Source organism: Bubalus kerabau, chromosome X, assembly GCF_029407905.1.
Source record: "Bubalus kerabau isolate K-KA32 ecotype Philippines breed swamp buffalo chromosome X, PCC_UOA_SB_1v2, whole genome shotgun sequence".
Classification (NCBI taxonomy): domain Eukaryota; kingdom Metazoa; phylum Chordata; class Mammalia; order Artiodactyla; family Bovidae; genus Bubalus; species Bubalus kerabau.
This window is the reverse complement of record NC_073647.1, coordinates 138,344,437-138,365,568: the sequence shown is the minus strand read 5'-3', so window position 1 is coordinate 138,365,568 and position 21,132 is coordinate 138,344,437. Positions and strand designations below refer to the sequence as shown.

The following is a 21,132-nucleotide window of genomic DNA, read 5'->3' as shown; positions in this document are numbered from 1 at the left end:
GGGACCGGATGCTATGATCTTAGTTTTCTGAATGGTGAGCTTTAAGCCAACTTTTTCTCTCTCCTCTTTCACTTACATCAAGAGGCTCTTTAGTTCTTCTTCGCTTTCTGCCATAAGGGTGGTGTCATCTGCATATCTGAGGTTATTGATATTTCTCCCGGCAATCTTGATTCCAGCTTGTGCTTCCTCCAGCCCAGCATTTCTCATGATGTACTCTGCATAGAAATTAAATACGCAGGGTGACAATATACAGCCTTGACGTACTCCTTTTCCTATTTGGAACCAGTCTGTTGGTCCATGTCCAGTTCTAACTGTTGCTTCCTGACCTGCATACAGGTTTCTCAAGAGGCAGGTCAGGTGGTCTGGTACGTCCATCTCTTTCAGAATTTTCCACAGTTTATTGTGGAAAATAAACTCCCTCTCATGCCCCCCCTTTTTTTTTCTCTAATTCCCTTTTAATGTTTCATAACATTGACATTTTCCAGGAACCCAGGCCAGATTTTTATAGATTAATCTACGTTTTAAATACATCTGATTGTTCCTTCATGGTTAGATTCAGGCATTTATTTGCAAGAAGACTATGTAGTTGATGTTATTTTTCCCGAAGGGCATCACATCGGGAGGCCCGGAATTGGTGATGGTACTTTTGATCTTTTGGTTAAGTTGGTGCATATACCATAAATCACACAGCGACTGTGCTAGAATTCAGAGAAACAAAGTATCAGGCAAGACTCTGAATAGGCAGCAGGAGGCAGTGGTTTTTCCCAGGCTCCTCAGAAACCCGTTCAACCACGCCCACCCAGCTGCCGCCCGCGCCTCTTTTGTCGGAAAATCAACCCTCAGAACCAGGAAGCCCCTGCTCCAACGAGCCCAGATCGTTCCCTGGCAGTATGGGTGCGCCTGCGCAGTGAGTTTTCAGGTGGCTCTTTTTCAGCGCCCGACCGCTTCCTTTTTCTGCTCTCAACTGCCGACCCGCCCCCCCCCGCTCCGCTAGCTCTTTTCCCTAAGGGGTCATAACCGGGCGCCAAATGCGCGCCTGCGGGAAGGCAGAGGGTGGGGCGCCGCGCTTCGCGGCAAGTCAGCGGACTTTCGGGCGGAAGTCCGTAGCCTCTGGAGCCTCTGATTGGCTTTTTCGGTGATGTCTGTCTCGGCCCCCGCGCTAGTTTCGGGCTGGTTGGCGCGGAATCGGAAGACTCCAGCACCATGGCGCCCTTGCATGGCGAGGATTGCGAGCCCGGGGCGAACGGTGAGAGATGGTCCCGCGCGCAGGGTCCCGGGTTGGGAGTGCGGGGACTGTGGCATAATTGCGGGTTGTAGGAACTCTGTTTTATTTTTTCCTCAGGAAGGCGCGCCCCCGGGTTGCTCCTCGGGTCACTTTGGGCGCGGACCTCGGACATCCAGGGCTGGAACCTATCAGGCCTCGGACAGGGCTTCCTTGCAGGGCCGTTGGGTCCTGTCAAACCCGAGTAACTCCCTGCGGGGTTTTTGTTTGGGAGGCTGCCTCACCACTGTCACTGCGGGTCTCCGCACTTGTCTGCCTCTTTATTTCTTCTGGTGACTCTCATCCCACGTGCTGGGCACACACCTTCACTACACTGACCCCGGTGGGACAGTCTTGACAAAGTATTTCTTTACTCCCGCTGGGAGTGGTGGGAAGGTTGTTACATGGTAAAGAAGCAGGAAAGAAAGCTGTCACCTGAAGATACAAACGCGTTTTGTCTTTTTTTTAGGTAATGAGTTTCTGCTTTATGCATTAACGATTTTTCTTTCAGGGTCTGTGGAAAGTTCTTAAAGGGCCGCATAGAAATAGTGCTCATCTAGTCATCTGAGGTGAAGCTTCTAAAAAAAAAATGCTTCAGTTTAGCAGCATTTCGCATGCCCTGTATATTACTCCGTTTTCAGTGGTAATCTTCTATTTCCAAAAATAGAATATAGAAATGTAAATGGATTTTTCTGATTTTTGAGCAGTGTGCAACTAACGTGTGACTTCACTTCAGTGAACTTCTAACTTAAAATCAGGTGCTTCACTCTCTCAGCTCAAGCGTCACATCTCCTATCACTCAAATACATCACCATTAATGAGAACTTGCGTCCTAATCAGATTCTTTTGCATTCCCCTAGTTGTGAATCACAGATTTCAATTTGTTCTTCTTGCCTTTCGCTTTTTAAGACAATTTGTTTTGGAGAGTCGACTAGCCTGGATTACAAATGGGATGTAGGATGTGAGTACGTGAATAGTCTTTACAGTCCTCCATCAGTGACATGCCACTAAGCCCTTTCTTCACCCTAAAAACTGTTCCTCCTATGTGAACATCAAGAAATCACTCTTCGGAGGATACTGCAATCTTGAGATCCCTCTTAAGTCATGGTGTTGATTAAGTAGTGGCTGGGACTTGTGACTGGAATTTTTCTTTTCCTGCCAAGTTTGAAAGATTGTCACCAGAAAGACTTGCAGACTCTTGTCTGTCTGCTTTGGGGGAGGGTGGGGGGTGGGTACACCAGATGTAATTGTGAACCAGATTTTTAAACTTCAGTAACAGGATTTTTTTTCATGCTAATTCTTTTTGGCTAATTTACCTACTTGAAGCATTGGAGACATATACCAAAAAGGAAAATTTAAGCTTTCCCTCCCCCTCTTAAGTGTTAGAAGGTGGGCTGGCAGTAAAAACTTGAAAGGCCTATAAATAGCTGTTACTGTATATGAACATGGATCAGGGAGAGTTTAATGATTTAAAAAAGCAGGTACAGTGTTCATTCAGCAAATATTTGTTACATACCTACCAGGTATAGGCATTCTATCAGGCTCTGGTGTTATAGTGGTAGGTAAGTTGGACATGCTTTTTGTCTATATGGAATTGAGATGGTAAACATGTAATTATATGTGGTGCTATATTGAGGCTTCCCTGAGTAAGTGGCTTTGCTTTATTTTTGCTTTCTAGAAGCTAGACCCTGTTAGTGCTTAGTGTGGGGTGTCGGCGTATGTGTGTGTGATTATGCTGCATCTCTACACATACACATTAAATGAGTTTGTTCTGTATTGATGAGTACAAAATAAGCCAGGTATCTTCATTTAATTCTAAACTTTATAAAGCAGACATGATTATCCCCATTTCACATATGAGGACCCTGAGGCTGTGCATTAGTCTCAGTCATTGGGTGTACTCTATAGGAACCAACTCTAGTTGACTGAAACTGAACAGGAATTTATCAGAAGAGTATCGTGGTGTTCAGAACCTCCGGAGAGCCAGCCTCCGAGCAGTGTAGCTAGGAACAGTGCTTCAAATCATGCCCCCAAAGTGGTTCATTGAGGAGGTTACTGCCAACCATGGCAAGTACTTGAAGTTAGAGCCTTCAGGTACCCTGGGACATTGCTGGCACTGTTGTTCCAGGTACTCAATCCTCCTGTAGCTGTTGCTACTTCTAGAATCTTCCGTTAGTCCTCCCCCTTTCCTTGTCATGCTAGCTTCTGATTTAAAGTCTGAGCAGATGTTTGTAATTGGAGGACCTATTTTATATACCCATGCCCTAGCTGCAGGGGCATAAGGGAGGAGGGATTTCACAGTTTGAATATTGGGCAACTTAAAAAAACAAGATACCTGGCCACCATGGCTCAGAAAGGTTAACCGGTTGTCTCATGTCACCCAGTAAGTGGCAGAGCCTGGTTGTGTTGCTGCTTCTAATCTCCGTTCTCCTACTCTATCTATGCTCTCGTGTCCAGCTTACCTTCCACATTGACTTCCTCTTGGTTTCAGAATACGCCTTGCATTTTCATCCCTTTGTAGTTTGGCTCATGCCTTTTCCTTTGCTTGTGCCCCCTTGTTGCCCTGTACTCTGAGAGTGAAGTTCTATTCCTCTTTCTGTGTTGGAAACCTCCCCTTGTGAAGCCTTGTCTGATTTCCCAGGCAAAATTAATGGCTCCCTTTTCTATGTGTTCTCAGTACCGGGTTCTTACCTCTCATATGGCACGATCTTTATATGATGGTGGGAGCCTCAGGTCTTTTTGCTTTCCTTGACTGGGAGCCCCTTGAGAACTCGCAGCTTTGTCTTATTTTGTAATTGTACCCCAAACTCTTAGAGTGGCACGTCGTTGCCGGTGGAGTAAGTCTTTTTGAAAACCTATAGATGTTGTCAGGATAATCTGACAAAGGAGTCAGGGGGATCTTGAATGGGATACACTGAGGCCAGCTTTTCACTCCCAGGGGTCATGTTCAGTAATCTCCAAAACCTTGTTGTGTAGGTCCGCTTACAGTTTTTTGAAATCATTTGAGTGACACTCAAGATTTTGTGGCTGTCATCATTAAGTACCTGCATTCCTTAATGCTTTTCTGAAAATGGATTTAAAAGTCAAATGTGAAAGTCAAACAATAGACTGAGATATTATAGAGAGAGATTCCATTTCCAGAAAGCTAGAAAAAAAGTATCTACAGTCACCTTTAAGACAGGTGAACAACAACAGTTGAAACTATTGCAACAGTTGAAACTATTGTAACAGTTTATTGCCAGCACTTGGTACATGTTCTGTAAATTGCATCTTCTGTTTCAGTCAACACTTAGTCAAAGAGCTGAATGTTGTTATGAACATTCCAGTGGGGTTGGAGCTTTTAGGATGCCTGTTATCAATACTTCTCCTTTTCTGTGCTTACTTCTTTTTATAAAGTAATTAGCACCAAATACAATACAATATTCAATTTCACAGACATAGTGGCAGTCATGCTGAGCCTCAACTCGTGGCTGGCAGGTGGCTCTGTCTTGCTTGCTTTGGGTATTCATCAGCTGGCATATGAAAGTCTTCATTCTGTGGGTGGAATCTTTTCAGTAACTGTGTGAGGTGGTCAGTTTATGATGACCCAAAGTGTGCATAATTCAAAAGTTGAATGACTGACCAGTGAGGCCCTCTGGTACTTCATTAATTTTCCACAAAACACATTTTAATCTTTGTGTTTTTCATCCTCCTCCTCTAATGTCATAACCAGCAGCATGAGATCTGGAAATCAGTGATGGAATCAAGAATCTCCTCAGTCATCTTGGTTAAATTCTCCCAACCCCCAATTTACCCTTCCTTTGAAATTCTAGGCATTTTATCTGTACTTCTGTTGGGGCATGTGTTTCTTCTAAAAGTTGTTCTATAGTTAGTTGCTATTTACAGGCATACCTTGCTTTATTGTGGTTTAGATACTGCACTTAAAAAATTTTTTTTAACAAATTGAAGGTTGTGGCAACCCTGCATCAAGCAAGTTTGTTGGCACCATTTCCCCAACAGACTTCGTTTATTACTTCATGTCCCTGTGTCACATTTTGGGAATTCTCACATTTTTCAATATTTGTTACAGTGATCTATGATCAGGGATCTTGGATGTTACTACTACAACTCACTGAAGGCTCAAATTATGGTTAACATTTTTAGCAATCAAGAATTTTTGAAGATATAATGCTTTTGCATACTTAATAGACTATAGTGTAGTGTAAGCATAACTTTTATATGCCCTGGGAAATTTTAAAAAATTCACATGGTTCACTTGATTGTAATATTCACTTTATTGGTTATGGTCTGGAACTGAACCCACTATTATCTCCGAGGTCTGCCAGGAATCTCCCCTGTCAGATTGTAAGTTCTATGAGTCTGGGGCCCTGTCTTATCTTTGTGTCTCTCAGAGGGGTAGGTAATTTGTAAAGAGCAGGTGCTCCTCAAAGCCTTTCAAATGTTGATTAATAGAATACAAAATGAATTGTCCTTTTATAATCACTTAATGGCCTGTCATTTTGCTTGGAAAGGTTATGGACTAGGCTGGTCTCCCTTGAGTGTCTCCAGGGGATATCAGTTGAATTTGGAATTTTTCTCCTAGAGGAAAAAAAATAACAGTTGCTTCAGCTGAGAATTTCCGCAGAGCCACAGGAGCTGCAGATTTTGTATAACATTGAACTTGTATATTAATACTGGCTAAAAACTGTTGCTTTGTTTTTAAGGGAAAATGGCTGACAATTTTGTAATGTCTCATATAAATTTGGCTTCTTTTCAGCTGTGTCAGATTCCAGGAGTTTTGTAGCTTCCCGATCCCGGAGAGAGAAGAAATCAAAGAAAGGGCGACAGGAAGCTCTGGAAAGACTGAAAAGGGCAAAAGCTGGTGAGAAGTATAAATATGAAGTAAGTAACCATTTTTTCCCTCTGTGATTCATCTAATTCAAGGCCTGTAGGTAATCTTATGTCACCTTTGTTGCTGATTAGAAATATGCATATATTTTAATTTTCTTGTAATAGTGATTTCTTAATCTCAAGCACACTTGGGCATGAGGCAGATTTACAGGTTTTGGGAGACTACTCACCCCTTAAAGTTCCTGTGAGTTACCTTACTGATGCTTTTAAAATCCTGAAATGAAAGTAGTCATGTTTTTTTTTGCCTTATTAAGTTCACTGCGTCTCTGCTGAGTTCCGTGGCTCTTTTGAGGGAACTTTGAGATGCTTTTGCTTTAACTTAGGAGGTGCTGAGCAGTGTAGCTGACTGAGCACTGCTTCTCCTTGGAGAGAACTGTACTTCGTAATCGCATATGCAAGGGGATCCTGGTGGGGGCTTGGACCTCCCCTCTGCTGTGTTCTGCGTGGACTGAATGTGCTGTCCTTTTGGCTCTTTCCTTCTACCCACTACTGATGGCCTGGTAAAAAAGCAGAGTGGCTGCCATCTGTATAACGTTGTCGAGCTTCACCTCCAGGGTGCTCCCTGAATATTAATGTCTTCATAGCCCCACGGCTGGAAAGCCATTAATTAATATGAGAAAATAATAATAATAACAGCAACTAATGCAATTTTTTGGCTAACACTGTTCTGAGTGCTTTAACATGTTCCGTTCTTTAATCTTTCCAATAATCATCTGAAGTTAGACACTATGATTAACAGCATTTCGCATGGAAGGTATCTGAGGTCACAGTGGCAGAGCCTTGATTGGAACCCAGGCAGCCTTGTTTGAGAATATGCCTGTTAACCGTGGCCCATTCTGTATTGGGCTATTAAGCAAGTAGAAGAGGATTCTTGTCATTTGGCACCATTCCTTCAAGTTAAGGGAGTCAGCCGGATCATAAAGGGTTGCTAAAAGGATTACAGTAAATCATTGACTAAAGCATTTTTAATGTAGGTACTTCTGTAAAGGAGTTCTGTGGGGCATTTCAGATGTTGACACAATGTGACTGATTTCCCATTAATCACTGATGTTAATGGCATGGCTCTAAGAGTTCAAGCTGAGCAGTAGCAATGTTTTAGAGATCGAGTAAAAATGACTTTTTAACTCAAAATGATTTTTAAAAATAGTTTTCTGGTGTCTTTTTGATAGTCTGTAAATGAGTTGCTTAAATGAGAGGCAGAGTATGCCTAATAGACTTCAGGCAACAAAACTAACCTTGCCAGTTCCCTCTACCCTGGAAGAGAACATTGGTCAGGACAGTAATATTAGTTGGACCAGTTTGTGCTTGGGTTCTCAAAAAACTTAATTTGGTAGGGCAAGTAATTTCTGTTACCAAGTGATCAAAGGCCTAATCAGTATTCGCCAGTGATCCCTGTAGAGCAAATTAAACAGGAGGTGACAGCTCAGCCTAATCCTGCAATTACTATAATCCCTGTAGGTGTGGCAGAAATCCAGTCAACTCTGCCCATCAGGCTCTCAAAGCTCTGTGCCCAGGTGTTTTTTCCCCTAGAGTCTTAGGTCTTCAGATGGAGCTGGTCATTTCTTCCACCCCTCACTTGGAAATGCAGAACTGTCAAGAGAAGAGGGGAATTTTTAGCAGGGTATGTTTAAGTTCTTGATAACCAGCCCACCAAATTCTCACCTGGGACATTAATGGCCTGTCACCATGGCAGCCGTGGCAGTGGTGTGTGTCTCTCTGTGCTTTAACTGTGCTTAGGTGGTCTGCTCTCTTCATGTCAGTAGTTCGCGGAATTCTGACCTTCTGATGGTCAGGCAGCCTGTGTAATTACAGGTCTTGCCACTCTGCTCTTGCACTTGGTTTTTAACACCCCAAAATGGTTATGGATCAGTGGTAATACAAACAAGGATTACTCTAAAACCATTTGTAGTGCACCTGTAGGATATAGACTGTGTTTGTTTTCCTGGTTTTTGGAGGGGGATGGATGGGGGAGATTTTCCTTTGGAATTTCATTTGATCGGTTGAACAGTTATGGAGATTATTGTCTTTTTGTGGGGCACCATCAGCTAGCGGAAAGGGAGGCAGCATGTCTCACAGGTTTGCCAAGTACAGGAGAAACCAATCTTGAAATTACAAATGACTAATCCCCAAAGCAGCTAATGAAGAATTGGCTATAATTCAGTTTGTTTTTTATGAAGTAGATGAGTAATTGATGGTGTGACAAGTGTATTATGCTAATGGAATCATTTAATATCTTATGTTAACACCCACCTAAAAGGAATACTAAGTTAATTGATGTCTATTTAAGGAAAACCCTGCAGTGGTGTTGAATGTCAGAACTCATGATTTGGTTGCAGCTAACTCCTTCAGGCTGCCATTCCACTTTGAATTTGACAATTTTTTCATCAGAATTGTTTAACACTTTCACTCCACTTTGAGCTTTCTCAAACTTGTATGATGGCAGGTAGAGGACTTCACAAGTGTTTATGAAGAAGTTGATGAGGAACAGTACTCAAAGCTGGTTCAGGCCCGCCAGGATGACGACTGGATCGTGGATGACGGTATGTGGGAAGAAGCCACCTGCCAGACACTGTGTCAGTAGCTTTTCATAAGTTCTTATGTAACAAAGTTGCTTCTTTGCTTGGGCAGATAGATGTAAGGCACCTTTGGTTTGGATTTTTCTTAAATGCATGATTTGAGGGTGTGGAAGCAGAACAATGGAAAGTTTTATTGAGGGGCATTTTGGAGAAACCAGACATATACCTCAGACTATAGTATAAATCCTCCAGGAAGTGACTGTGTAGGAGTTTGGAGGAATCTCATACCTCTGGGCTGTCTCCATGTGATGGGGTAGAGGAAATATGTCATAGAATGGCTGTGAGGATTACACAAGACTGTACTCATGAAGAGTGACTTGGGCAGTAAAGCCCTGGGTAGACAGAGGCTGGTCCCCATGTTCTTATAGCCCTTGTGGAAAGCTCGGTGGTTCCTGTTTGTGGGATGTGACTTCTTGAGGGTGTGAGTGCCAACCACGCAGCAGAGAAAGGGGGTGTAGACTGTGCCTGCCACTGTTTATGTTCCTACTTCTGTAATTGAACTTGGCTCTATTCCCAACTTGAACTTGCAGACTAAGTTGCTTTTCTGGACTTCTGGTGATCTTGATTCTTTTTATTCTTCTGGTAGAGTAGAAGTCGGAGAAGGCAATGGCAACCCACTCCAGTACTCTTGCCTGGAAACTCCCATGGATGGAGGAGCCTGGTAGGCTGCAGTCCATGGGGTTGCAAAGAGTCGGACACGACTGAGCGACTTCACTTTGACTTTTCACTTTCATGCATTGGAGAAGGAAATGGCAACCCACTCCAGTGTTCTTGCCTGGAGAATCCCAGGGATGGGGGAGCCTGGTGGGCTGCCGTCTATGGGGTCGCACAGAGTCGCACACGACTGAAGTGACTTAGCAGCAGCAGCAGCAGCAGAGAAGAAGTACTGTAAAGCATCCTATTGTGGCAAACTTTGATCCTGTGGGCCAAATTATTTCCTAGTTAGCCTAAATAGGCATAATAAATAGCTGCTTATCCTTGAACAGCATGGGTTTAAACTGCTTGGATCCACTTATATGTGTGTGGCTATTTTTTGATAATAAATACAATAGTAATACACCATCTGTGGTTGTTTGAATCCGCAGTTGTAGCGGAGCTGTAGATACTGATGGCTGACTGTAAGTTATACGTGGGTTAACTACCAAGTTGTGTGAGGGTCAGCTGTATATCTTTTGGTTTTGACTCAGAAAACCTGTGTGAGGGCTGTGTTTCATCTGACTTTTGGTTGAACAGGATTCTGCTGCATTTTAAAATGATGTGGACCAGGAGAGCATCTGATTGGGGATTTTTGTTTTTTTGTCATGGGCAAAATATTGGCTACATTTAGAAATTTGATCCTAATATGAAATTTTGTTCCTGCAGATGGTATTGGCTATGTGGAGGATGGCCGGGAAATTTTTGATGATGACCTTGAAGATGATGCTTTTGATTCCCATGAGAAAGGTACCTGCATTTTGTTTTTAAGAGGGCCATTTTGAGATTTAAGGAATTGTCTAAAATTTCAGATGACTTGGTACTTTGACACAGTTTCTTCAAGGAAAATGGACCTACCACAATTGTGTTTGAGTATAGAAAATGTTCTAATATTGAAAGAAGTGTAGGTATGTAGAAAATTAAACACAGAAAGCAAAAACAACCAGGAAATGAAGTTTCACATCTCTCTATCCAAAGAGTTTAGTCTTACTTATTTTAGAATTTTCAGTGCTGTGGTCATTTTAGATTTGCTGATTTTGAGGGCTACAAGCATAAGTGATGTCTTTTCATTCCTGCTGAAGTTACTTAGGATTTTAGCTCTTTGATAGAAGCACAGTACAATAACAAGGCTTCGATTTTCTGTCAACTTGCTCTGTTTAATTGAAATTTAAAACGATATGAATGAATGTGTTATATTCTCATAGCTATCACAATCATTGGCAAAAAAAATTTTGAGTCAACAAACCCGATTTCGTTCCTGTAAAATGAGAGGCGGAAATTTTCTTCATATTTTTTTTTTTATTTAGTTCATTATTACCACCAAGTGATAGATCACTGGCCAACATTCTGTGGCTCACTTAGAGCTGGTTTATTTTAGAATAGCTTTACTGAGATATAATTAACATACCATACAATTCCACTAAAGTGAACATTTTAGTGGCTTTTAGTATAGTCACAGTAGTACAGCCATCACCATGATAACTTTCCTTACCTCAGAAGGAAATCATACCTGCACTATATAGCTCAAGCTAAGAATGGTAGGCTTTTACCTTTTTAATGAGTGTTTAAAAAAAGAAGAAAAGTGGAAAGAAGAATATGCAACAGCTTAAGAGACATGTGGCCACAAAGCCTGAAATCTGCTCTCTCACCCTTTTCAGAAAGTCTGGACCTTAATTTGTAGATTGTTGACATTTTGTAACATTTGTTTACTTTGTCCCTCTTCTACCTTCTCAGACATATACACACAGGCTTTGTTTTTGGTGAATTAATTGAAACTAAGTTGTAGACAGCATGACACTTACCTCTCCATGTTTCAGTGGTGATCTCATAAGAACAAGGGCTTGTCTCCTTAGCTGCAGTACCATTTTCATGATATTATCTAAGATTTTATCCTGATTAAGATCCCCCAGTTAGTCCAATAATACCTGTTATAGCTGTTTTTAGAAGTGCAGTCTCCACTTGGATTTTCATGTCTCTCTAGTCTTATTTAGCAGAGCAGCACCATCCCTCCTCTCTTCCCCATCTGGTCTTTCATGACACTGACATTTTTAAAGGGATAAGGGAATTCCTTGGCTGTCCAGTGGTTAGGATTTCACACTTTCACTGCCAAGGGCATGGGTTCCATCCCTGATGGGGGAGTAAGATCTAAGATCCCGCAAGCCACAAGTGTTTGGCCGAAAAAAAAAAAAAAAAAAACCCAAAAACCTACATAAACAAATAAATCAAAACAGGAGCTCTAAAATTGTGGAAAATTTTCATCTCAAATGTTGACTCCTGTTCTTTCTTTGTTTCCTGTTGTTCTTCTGTCTTATACCTCCTAATGTAGACTGGTGATATTAAAGCCCCTTAGTGAAGCCTTCCTTGCTAGTCAAACCAGTATTGACCTTCTCTTTTGAGGCTCTTTATTAGGACCTGAATTTTGTTTACTAAACATTTTGACCATTGCCTATATTTGCTCTTCAAACTGCTCCAAATGATCTCTTGACAAAATTAAATTCCCCTGTCTTATGTTTTCACAAATGTGCTATATCTTTTCATATTCTTAGGCACATTAAAAATATATAACAGAAAATTTATCATCTGTGACATTTCGTGCATCAACAGTGTTTGTACTCATGACCAGAACATTTTCTCATCCCAGATGGAAACCCATACTCATTAAGCAGTCATTCCTCAGTCTTCCTTCCCTCAGCTCTGGCAACTACTGATATGCTTTCTGTCTCTGGATTTGCCTGTTTTGAGTATTTCATAGAGTTGGAATTATGCAATATGTGACTATTTGTTTCTGGCCTGTTTCATTTAGCATAGTGTTTTCAAGGTTCATTCGTGTTACAGCGTGAATCAGTATTTCATTCCTTTTCAGGGCTACTATCAGATTGCAAGGATACTATCAGATTGCAAGGATAGACCACATTTCATTTATTCATTTATTAGTTATAGGCCACTTGGGTTGTTTCCTTCTTTCAATTACTGTGAACAGTGCTGATATGAAGTTTTGTGTACCAGTTTTTGTTTGAACACTTGTTTTTAATTCTTTTGGGCGTATGCCCAGAAATGGAATTCTGTATACATATTTTAATTTCCTTTTCTTTCTTACACAAAAGATATTTTCTGTAGATGCTTTTGTACTTGGCATTTTTTCACTTAAGAAGATATCCTGAAAATCACTTCATATCTGCACTTAGAGAGCGTTCTTCCTTGCTTGCTCATTTCTGTATGGCTGCATAGTATTCCATCAATGGTTGTACCATGGTTTGTTCAGATGGTTTACTTGAGTGGACATTTAGATTTTCAGTAATTAGCTCTTGCAGATGATACCACATTGAATAACTGCATACAGTATTTTCCTCAGGGAAAATTTGTAGAGGTGGGATTGCTGGCTTAGAGAGTACATGCACATAAAGTTTCATGAGATAGTGCCAAATTCTTGTCCATAGGAATTGTGCCATTTTACACTCCTGTGAGCAACATTTGAGTGTCCATTTAGACACCATGGCCTCGCCAAGAAAATGTATTGTCAAGCTTTTAAAATTTTTGACCCTCTAATATATGAGAAATGACATTTGCATTTCTTTTACACATGAAGTTGGGCATCTTTCATAAAACTTCATAGTTATATATTTTTTAACATGAACCATGTGTTCATGTTTATTGCCCACATTCCCTTTGGGTTCTGCATTTTTTTTTTTTAATACCAGTGAAGTTGTTTTTTTCCTCTGCAAAACATATTGCAAAAATTTTCTCCTCTTTGGTCTTTAAACCTGTTTCTGATATAATTGCATTTATCATTCCTTTCTTTTTTCTTGCAGATGGATTTTGAATCATAGTTAGAAAGACTTTCCCCACAGCCAGGTTACAAGGAATTTGCCTTTTTTATTAAAGTACTTGTATAACTTCATTTTAAAAATTTTGACCTGTGATCTGTTTGGAGTTCACCTTGTGATTTGCAGGATCTTAGTTTCCCAACCAGGGATTGAACCCGGACCCCTGGTGGTGAAAGTACTGAGTCCTAACCACTGGACAACCAGGGAATTCTCCCGTATGGTGTTTATACTGATTTATTTCTTTACAAATGGGTGAAAGTGTTAATAGCTCAGTTGTGTCCGACTCTTTGACCCCTTGGACTATAGCCTGCCAGGCTCATCTGTCCATGAAATTCTCCAGGCAAGAATACTGGAATGGGTTGCCATTCCCTTCTCCAGGGGCTCTTCCCAATCCAGGGATTGAACCCAGGTCTCCTGCATTGCAAGCAGATGATTTACCATCAGGCCACCAGGGAAGCCACAAATGCGTAGCCAACACTATGAAAACGTTCATTTTTTTCTCAGTGATTTGAGATGTCGCTTTTATTCTGTGTTAAATTTCCATAAGTAATTTGGGCTTTTTCTGGGCTCCATATTGTATTTCATCTGGTCTGTTTGTCTATTCGTATGCCACTACCACACTATGTTATCTATTCACTCTGGGTCTTTTGTAGGTGCAGGCTGCTCTGGGTTGAGTCAGAAAGCGAGAGTAAAATTGACAGTAGTAGAGGAGTTTGCAGGTAGTTTCTACATGCCCAGAAGAGAAAACATGGCACAAGTTGTTCTTTATGGAGCAAATGTCTGCATGCTGTTTAGTGTTGCTGGGACCTGTTGTTACATGTCCAGTTACTATTGCTCATAAAATGGAAACTAGGATGCTACAATATCACAACCGGTAGTCTTCTTTCTTCATAGTTCAGTTTTCTTGTCAGGGTCAGTATCACACTAAAATGATGATCTCATGAAGGCTGCAAAGCTAATCCCCTGGTTCCAGATGAGCTTGATCTTTTTATTTCTATGGGAAAATAAACCCCACCTTTTAAAAAGCTTTCTTGTTCACATTAACAATAACGATCAAACAGCCTCAATAACTCATCTTGATATTTTACTGGCCTTTCTTCCATTTTTATAGTAACATTCAGTCCAAGTTTCCCTGAATTCAGCCTATTTAAAAGATTATTTCCTATGTACCTTGCATAAAATTTCAGTTTTGTGTTTTGAATTTTTAACATTTTGCTTGTCAGAGTCTCATATACAGAGGGCAGGTGACCATGCTTTTTTTGGTTTTCCATTTTGATTTTTGCTGTTGCGTGTTTCTAAATAAATTCTCTTCCAACAGGAAAAGATGATAAAGCATGCAACAAAGATAAGAGGACTGTCAAGAGGGCTGCTGTGACAAAACCGAACAACATCAAATCAATGTTCATTGCCAGTGCTGGGAGGAAAACCGTAGATGTGAGTCTCATGTTTTCTTATATTTGCCTTTTCCTTTGTGCAGCAAAGATTCCTGTTTGTTCATAGTTTACCTTTTTTGTCAGATTCCCCGTAGCTCTAAACAAATGATCTCCTGAAGGCTGCCAGGCTAGTCCCCTGGTTTCAGATGAGCTTGATCTTTGATTATATTTAACATTTGATTATATAGATAATAGATGCCCAGTATATTATTGTTTTGTTTTTTATTTTTTATATATTTTTTGGTCACACTGCATGGCTTGTGGGGTCTTAGTTCCCTGAACAGGGATCAAACCCAGGCCCTCTCAGTGAAAGTACCACGTCCTAACCACTGGACTGCCAGGGAGGTCCCAATATGTTTGAACTCAAATATTTGAGTATTACTTTCCCAGTCTCAGTCACTAAGTTCAGTGTAGATTTCTAGGTAGATTGAGGCATCTCCTATCTCAGTGGTTGTGACTTGGAGATAAAAGAGAAAACCAGAAAGCTGAACTGACTGTGTTTATTTTGGTGATTAGCAGGAGGATTATGGAATAAAGCAGAAAACAGAGGGCAGGGGCTTGGGGTTTAGGAGTTATGTTCAGGTCGGTCATGGTAAAGATCTGTGAATAGTAGAGAAGTCCTCAGAGTGAGGGTTGAAGAATGACTGGCCAGGGTCTTCCTTTCCTTGATCCTTACTCTGAAAATGTGAAGTGCAGAACTTTCTCATTCTCTCTGCCTTTTTAATTTCCAGAAAGCTGTTGACTTGTCCAAGGATGATCTGTTAGGTGACATTCTACAGGACCTGAACACTGAGGTAAGTGAATCTCCAGGAGTTGTCAAATATTCAGGTGGACATGGGCTGAAGAAACAATTTAGTAATTAATATGAAACAGACTTAATTGCTAGAATATGCAACAAAATCCAGTGACAACCCCACCACCAAAACCCCAGCCAAAACAAACCTCCAAACCAAAAGCAGCCCTTCAAATTGGTTTCTTCTCACCATTTTAGGTGAATAGTTTCTAGCCACTCTAGGCTCTGCCGACTGTGGATTGGGCTGTGTGGGGCTATGTTTGAGGTAGTCAGAATACACACGAGTCAGTGCTGAGAAGGCACGCTGCTTGCGCTCACTTGCTGCCGTGTATGTGCCTGAAATAGATTGAAGCCTGTCAGGTGTGAGATCCTCGTCCTGAATTCCAAGTGGGGGTGAGGGAAGAGTTGGTGAGCTGTCCCTAGTACAACTCAGACAGGTTCAGCTGTACTGGAATTTACAATTGGGCTGTTTTACAGCAAGACTGAACTCTCAGTTAGAGATGTGCTTCTTTCTAAGTGATCCTCAATTAAAATCACTAACCAACACTGTGTAGTTAGGGCTTGACAGTTTTGGAAATGTAATATTCTGGAAGGGTAAGGGAGAAGTATGTTAAGTTTTAAAAAGAAAAAAAATTGATGAGGGGTGGAGTCAGTATCTATTCTGGTTTTCTAGTGAGTCTGTGGTATTGTTACTATAGTAACCTCACTGCATGAACATAGATCTGTGGGGGGAGCAGGGAGGGAAAAAAGTGCTTTGCTCATTGGGCTTCATTGGGGGAAGAAATGTACTTTTTGTGTCTTGTGGTAAAACAAGCATGGCAGTGAATGTCTGTCTACCCCCTCCTAGACACCACAAATAACTCCACCACCTGTAATAATACCAAAAAAGAAAAGATCCAGCGGAGCTTCACTGAATCCTTTCTCTGTGCACACCCCCAAGGTATAGTGTGTGGAAATACCTTCAGTCTTGATTTACATTATTGCTTAAAACTTAACATTGTTGCTTTTCTATGTGAGTGAAATGCCTTTGAATTTGTTCTTGTTTTTGTTTTTAATTAGGACTCCTGTTTCATTATATACTTTCATACATTTCAAAAATAGCATGTGCCTGCTTTTTTCATAGTAAATTTTGTAGTAACTGGTATGTGTTTATTATAGGTATTACAACTGTGCTAAATGCAATCATTTTCTTCCTGGAAACAAGTGTTTTTTTTTTTTTTTCCCTGTAAACCTAGGTAACAGTAAAATAATTGAAGCTGTTACATTAATAATACATAAAATCGTTTTATAAATGGGAACTGTCATTATCTCTGGTCAGGGTAGGACAGTTGCATATTTTTAGTATGCAGGTCTAACTGACTAAACATTTAAAAACATTGACAGGCAGTTCCTTCAGGAAAAACCACTCCCCCAGCCTCAAGGAAAGAGCCTTCATTAACTCCTGCTCCTCTTACATGTGCTGAATTTGCTGGTAAGTCTGCTGTCAAGCAGAATTGCAAGGGTGTTAAGCAGTTGCACAGTGCTGTCAAAGATGGAGGCCCCATGAAGGAGGAAGTGGAAGAGAAATTGAAGGGCTTGCAGTAGGCAGTTTCCCTGAGAAAGGTTTGAATTCATAGCAGGAAAAGTTAAAAACATCCAATTTGGGAATTGAAGAGCAAGGCAAATAACACGTGGGCCAGGGGTAGTCTGCTGTTGCACCGTTGGGGAAGCTTTTGTGCTCGCTGGCAGCAACACGTGATGGGAATGTGTGACGCCACCCTCAGGAGAGCCCGGGCCGCCACTGTGTACAGATGACAAGGAGGAGTCGGGAGCAATGGAATTTGAAGATGGCGACTTTGATGAGCCCATGGAAGCTGAGGAGGTGGATGTGGAGCCCGTGGCTGCCAAGACTTTGTGCCAAGAGAGGGAGCCAGCAGAGGAGGCAAAACACAAGGCTGATTCTGGGAAAGGGACCACATCCTCCTCGTAAGAGCATTTTATGACTTCTCGGCCAAGTAGCGCTATACTTACTCTGTTGGATTTTGTAAGGTTTTTGAAAATGTGATTTTTGCAGAGCAAGTTTTCTCCCAGATGTCTCTTGTTGGGACATGGATCAGGAAGATGACAGCAGTTTCTCAGCCCTGGAAGTTCAAGTGGATTCCAGTCACCTCCCACTGGTAAAAGGAGCTGATGAGGAACAAGTCTTTCAGTTTTATTGGCTGGATGCTTATGAAGATCCGTACAGCCAACCAGGTAATCATATATTTACATACAGTAACTCAATGTCTTTAACACAGAATGGCACCTTCTCCTGAAGTGCTTTAGTGATTGTAATTGGCACAGGCTCTGCCCTCATGTACATAGTAAGAGAACAACACTCACTTACTGTAAAGTTCGTGAGTCACCTGGATGGAGAGAGTTTGTGGTGTGAATAATCTTTACAGACTCTTATTCCGAAAACTGGTTATTTGTAGTTTCGCAGTGTGTGCTTGGAATTCACCATCGGTGTATCTGAACATATTGGAATGCACTTAAAGTGAAATCAATCACTAATTGGTTCCTTCAGCAGTGTGAACACCTGCTACATGCCAGGCCCTGAGATGGGGTGAACAAGCTGGGCAAATTCCCTGTCCTGGTGGAGCTTTCATTCTAGTGGGGTAAAGGCAGTTATTTGGGGGGTGACCAGGGAAGGCCTGTCTGAGGAAATGACCATTGGGCTGGGTTTTGAGGTATGTTCAGAGCTGAGGAAAGAGTATTTCAGCCTGAGGAACCCAGAAGTGCAGAGGCCCGGGGAGAGAAAGGAGGAGACCTGAGTGGTTGTAGCAGAGTAGTCAGATGACAAGATTGGCTGGAAATCAAGTTGGAGAAAAGGCAAAGGCTGGACAGTGAGGGACCTTGAAAGCTGCGTTGAGGAGTTGAGACCTTACTTTAAGAACAGTGGCAAGGCAGGGGAGGATTTTCAGTGTGGGGTGCAGGGGTAAGGGTAGAGTGGGGCCATGATTGGGTTTACATTTGAACAGGAACCATGTGGTTTATATGGAGAAAAGCCTGCACGTGTGTGGATGTGGCCAGGGCCAGAGTAGGGAGTGTAGAAGACCTGAAGCTCAGTCTATCCAGGGCAGGTGTGGAGAAGGAGAGAAGTCAGTTCTTTTTACTTATACTTTGACATGAACTTGATGATGGATGGACGTGGCGTTTGAGAGAAAGGAGGAATCAAGGCTAAGTTGCAGGTCCTCCTCTGAATGAACTTTTACTATGAATCCAGACTCACAGAGAGCCAGGAGGGCTCCCGTTTCCTCTGTGCTATTTGAGCCCTTCTGCACTGTGGGGCCAGGCAGGACAAGGCATGTCAGATTCAGAAAAAAGACAGTATACACCCTTAAACAGTTGCCTTTATTCAGATCCATATCTGAATCGAAGGGCAGGTACAAACTGAATCTTTCCAAATGGTTTCTTGAGGACTAAGTATTAAACTGTCAGACTTGGAGCCAGATTTACCACCGAGATACTCAGGGATTGGCTTGCACTGGGAAAATGGTACTGGTCTCTTGGGAGGCGGCAATATTAATATGCTCCACTTATCAAAGAGCTGAAACTTGCACAGCTGCTTGAGTAGCAAACTGCCGTGTGTTCGTTGCTCAGGTGAAGATGTCAGCAGTCTTAGAAATGGTATCTCATCTACTTAAGCTCTAGGGCAAGACCATTTGGTTAGATGCTCTTACCTCTTTGACTGTTTTGTAACTTGCTGGTGCCAGGTGGGCTGGCAAGTGTGATTTCATGAGGCTTTGGAAATTAAACCCAGGACGGCTCTATTGTACAGCTTCCAGGGACCTCCCTGAAGCACAGCCTCATAGCCAGTGCTCTGGAATTGGATGAATGGTGGGCCTGCCTATCCCGGAGCCACCCCCCTGTGCCTTACTGTATCCATTCCTTGCAGGATTTTATTCCCTGACTTGATTCATGGTCCCATCAAAACCAGAAATCTGAGAGCCCGCCTTGAGTCCCCTCCCCTCCTTACTTTCCTCACCAAGTCTTACTCATTTTCTCCTCCTAAACTAGACAAGCTATCTTCTCACAACTCCCACCTTTGAGCCCTTCCTGCTCCCAACACCAACCTCTTCATTGATTCCTCAGCTGTCATCCCTCACATGGCGACCTGAATGATGGCTTCGGACATCAGTTCTTCAGTATAGAAAACCCACAGTGGCTGCTGCATGCAACTTACAGTCCAAATTCCTTAACAAGGCTTCTCTTGCCTGCTGTGTGGGATTTCTGTGTCCTAGAATAGTCTGTACCTGCTGCTCTTTATACCATATCCCTTTCCTTCCTCACCTGACTCCCCCCACCCCCAGTATTGTCTCCTGGAATTTTCCTAGTTCTCCAAACTGGCCTAAGAGCCCCTTCTGTGACCCCCATCATACCCCAACCATAGTCATGGATGAGCCTTTTCAACCACTATTGGGAAATACTTCACAGTTGAAAGAGGTATCAGTCTGTTATTGGCCTGTCTTCTTATTGCTAGGTTAAAAGGAGATTTCTAGTGCTGCAAAAGGTGTCAGAGATCATCATCTCTAGTTATACACTTAAAGCAGAGGAAGCTGAGGCTCCAAAAGATAAAGTGGAGAGGGCTCAGTTGCAGAGGGCTCAGCTTCGCACACGCAATCCACTCTGTGATTCCATGGTGCTTCTGAAGTTTTGTCCTCTGTGATTGATGCCAACGGGTTAAATAAGATGGCTTAAAAAAAAAAAAGTCCTGTAATCTCAGAGGGTTGAACAGTTTCATCTTGATAGCAGGTAATGATCACTGAGCCTTGCTGAAATCAATGCTGCTAATAAAAACGAAGTACTCCCAAAGACCCTGTTATTGTTTCTCACTTTCTTACAGATTCTAAGTAAATCAGTTGTTGCTGAATGCTCCATAATTATGAAAAGAATCTTACTCTTTGCATATGGGAAGATATCCTGTCTTCATTATGACTTTTTCAAGGTTGAATAATCCTGACTGCACCTGGCTTCAGCTAGTAACTTTAAGGGGAATGTAATCTTTGTTTACCATGATCTTTTTGTGGCAAATGAGGCATAAACAGTGTCAAATGTGTTGCATGAAGTGTGATATTAGTTTGACTGTAAAATGAGCTATTTGAATCTTTGAATTCAATATTAGGGTCTTTATTTTTCTTTGCATAGAATTTTGTTTTTTCGTCTCTAACTGTTGTGAGGATGACTTTTTAATTTTCTGAGCTACTGTGACTTTTTTCTTTTTTAATCATCCTCACAGTCCTCCCTTCCCTCTCCCCTATCTTCCCCCCACCCCCGCCTCTTTTACCCCAGCTGAAAATTACACAACTCTTCTAAGAATTTTAATCATCTGGAGAAATGAGAATTCTTAGGTGGTCTTATTTCTACTAGAACATGTGACAAAAGGAAGCACTGATGAACTATCTTGTGAAACTGGAGTAATTGGCCTTGTGAACAGTAGCCTTTGCTTGTGCCAGAATTTTCTTAGTGTCTCAGGCAAGTGGCCCTGTTGAATGGCTGTGTTGATGGCTGCTGTCTAATTATTCACAGAGCCCATTATTTTGCATAGTGGCCATCTTTTAGGTTGACTGTCAAATCTCTGGAGTCCTTTCTTTTTTCCCAACCTTTTATTTTATATTGAAAGTGAAAGTGAAGTCTCTCAGTT

General features: G+C 41.8%; 1 protein-coding gene across 14 annotated transcripts in view; it reads left to right on the top strand.

Moving 5' to 3' along the window:
* Positions 1-1,026: 1,026 nt before the first annotated feature.
* The window catches only part of POLA1 (DNA polymerase alpha 1, catalytic subunit), a 391,031-nt gene continuing 370,925 nt past the window's right edge, over positions 1,027-21,132 (top strand). For 8 of the 14 annotated variants that reach the window (XM_055564229.1, XM_055564223.1, XM_055564233.1 and 5 more), the window contains exons 1-10: positions 1,027-1,246; positions 6,018-6,142; positions 8,595-8,691; positions 10,090-10,170; positions 14,563-14,678; positions 15,409-15,471; positions 16,318-16,410; positions 16,854-16,941; positions 17,234-17,435; positions 17,524-17,702. In XM_055564229.1, the coding sequence (XP_055420204.1) occupies positions 1,204-1,246; positions 6,018-6,142; positions 8,595-8,691; positions 10,090-10,170; positions 14,563-14,678; positions 15,409-15,471; positions 16,318-16,410; positions 16,854-16,941; positions 17,234-17,435; positions 17,524-17,702 (1,087 nt within the window). In that variant the 5' untranslated portion in view covers positions 1,027-1,203. The remainder of the gene's footprint in view (positions 1,247-6,017; positions 6,143-8,594; positions 8,692-10,089; positions 10,171-14,562; positions 14,679-15,408; positions 15,472-16,317; positions 16,411-16,853; positions 16,942-17,233; positions 17,436-17,523; positions 17,703-21,132) is intronic. The other 6 variants (XM_055564224.1, XM_055564226.1, XM_055564234.1 and 3 more) reach the window with 2 other exon arrangements.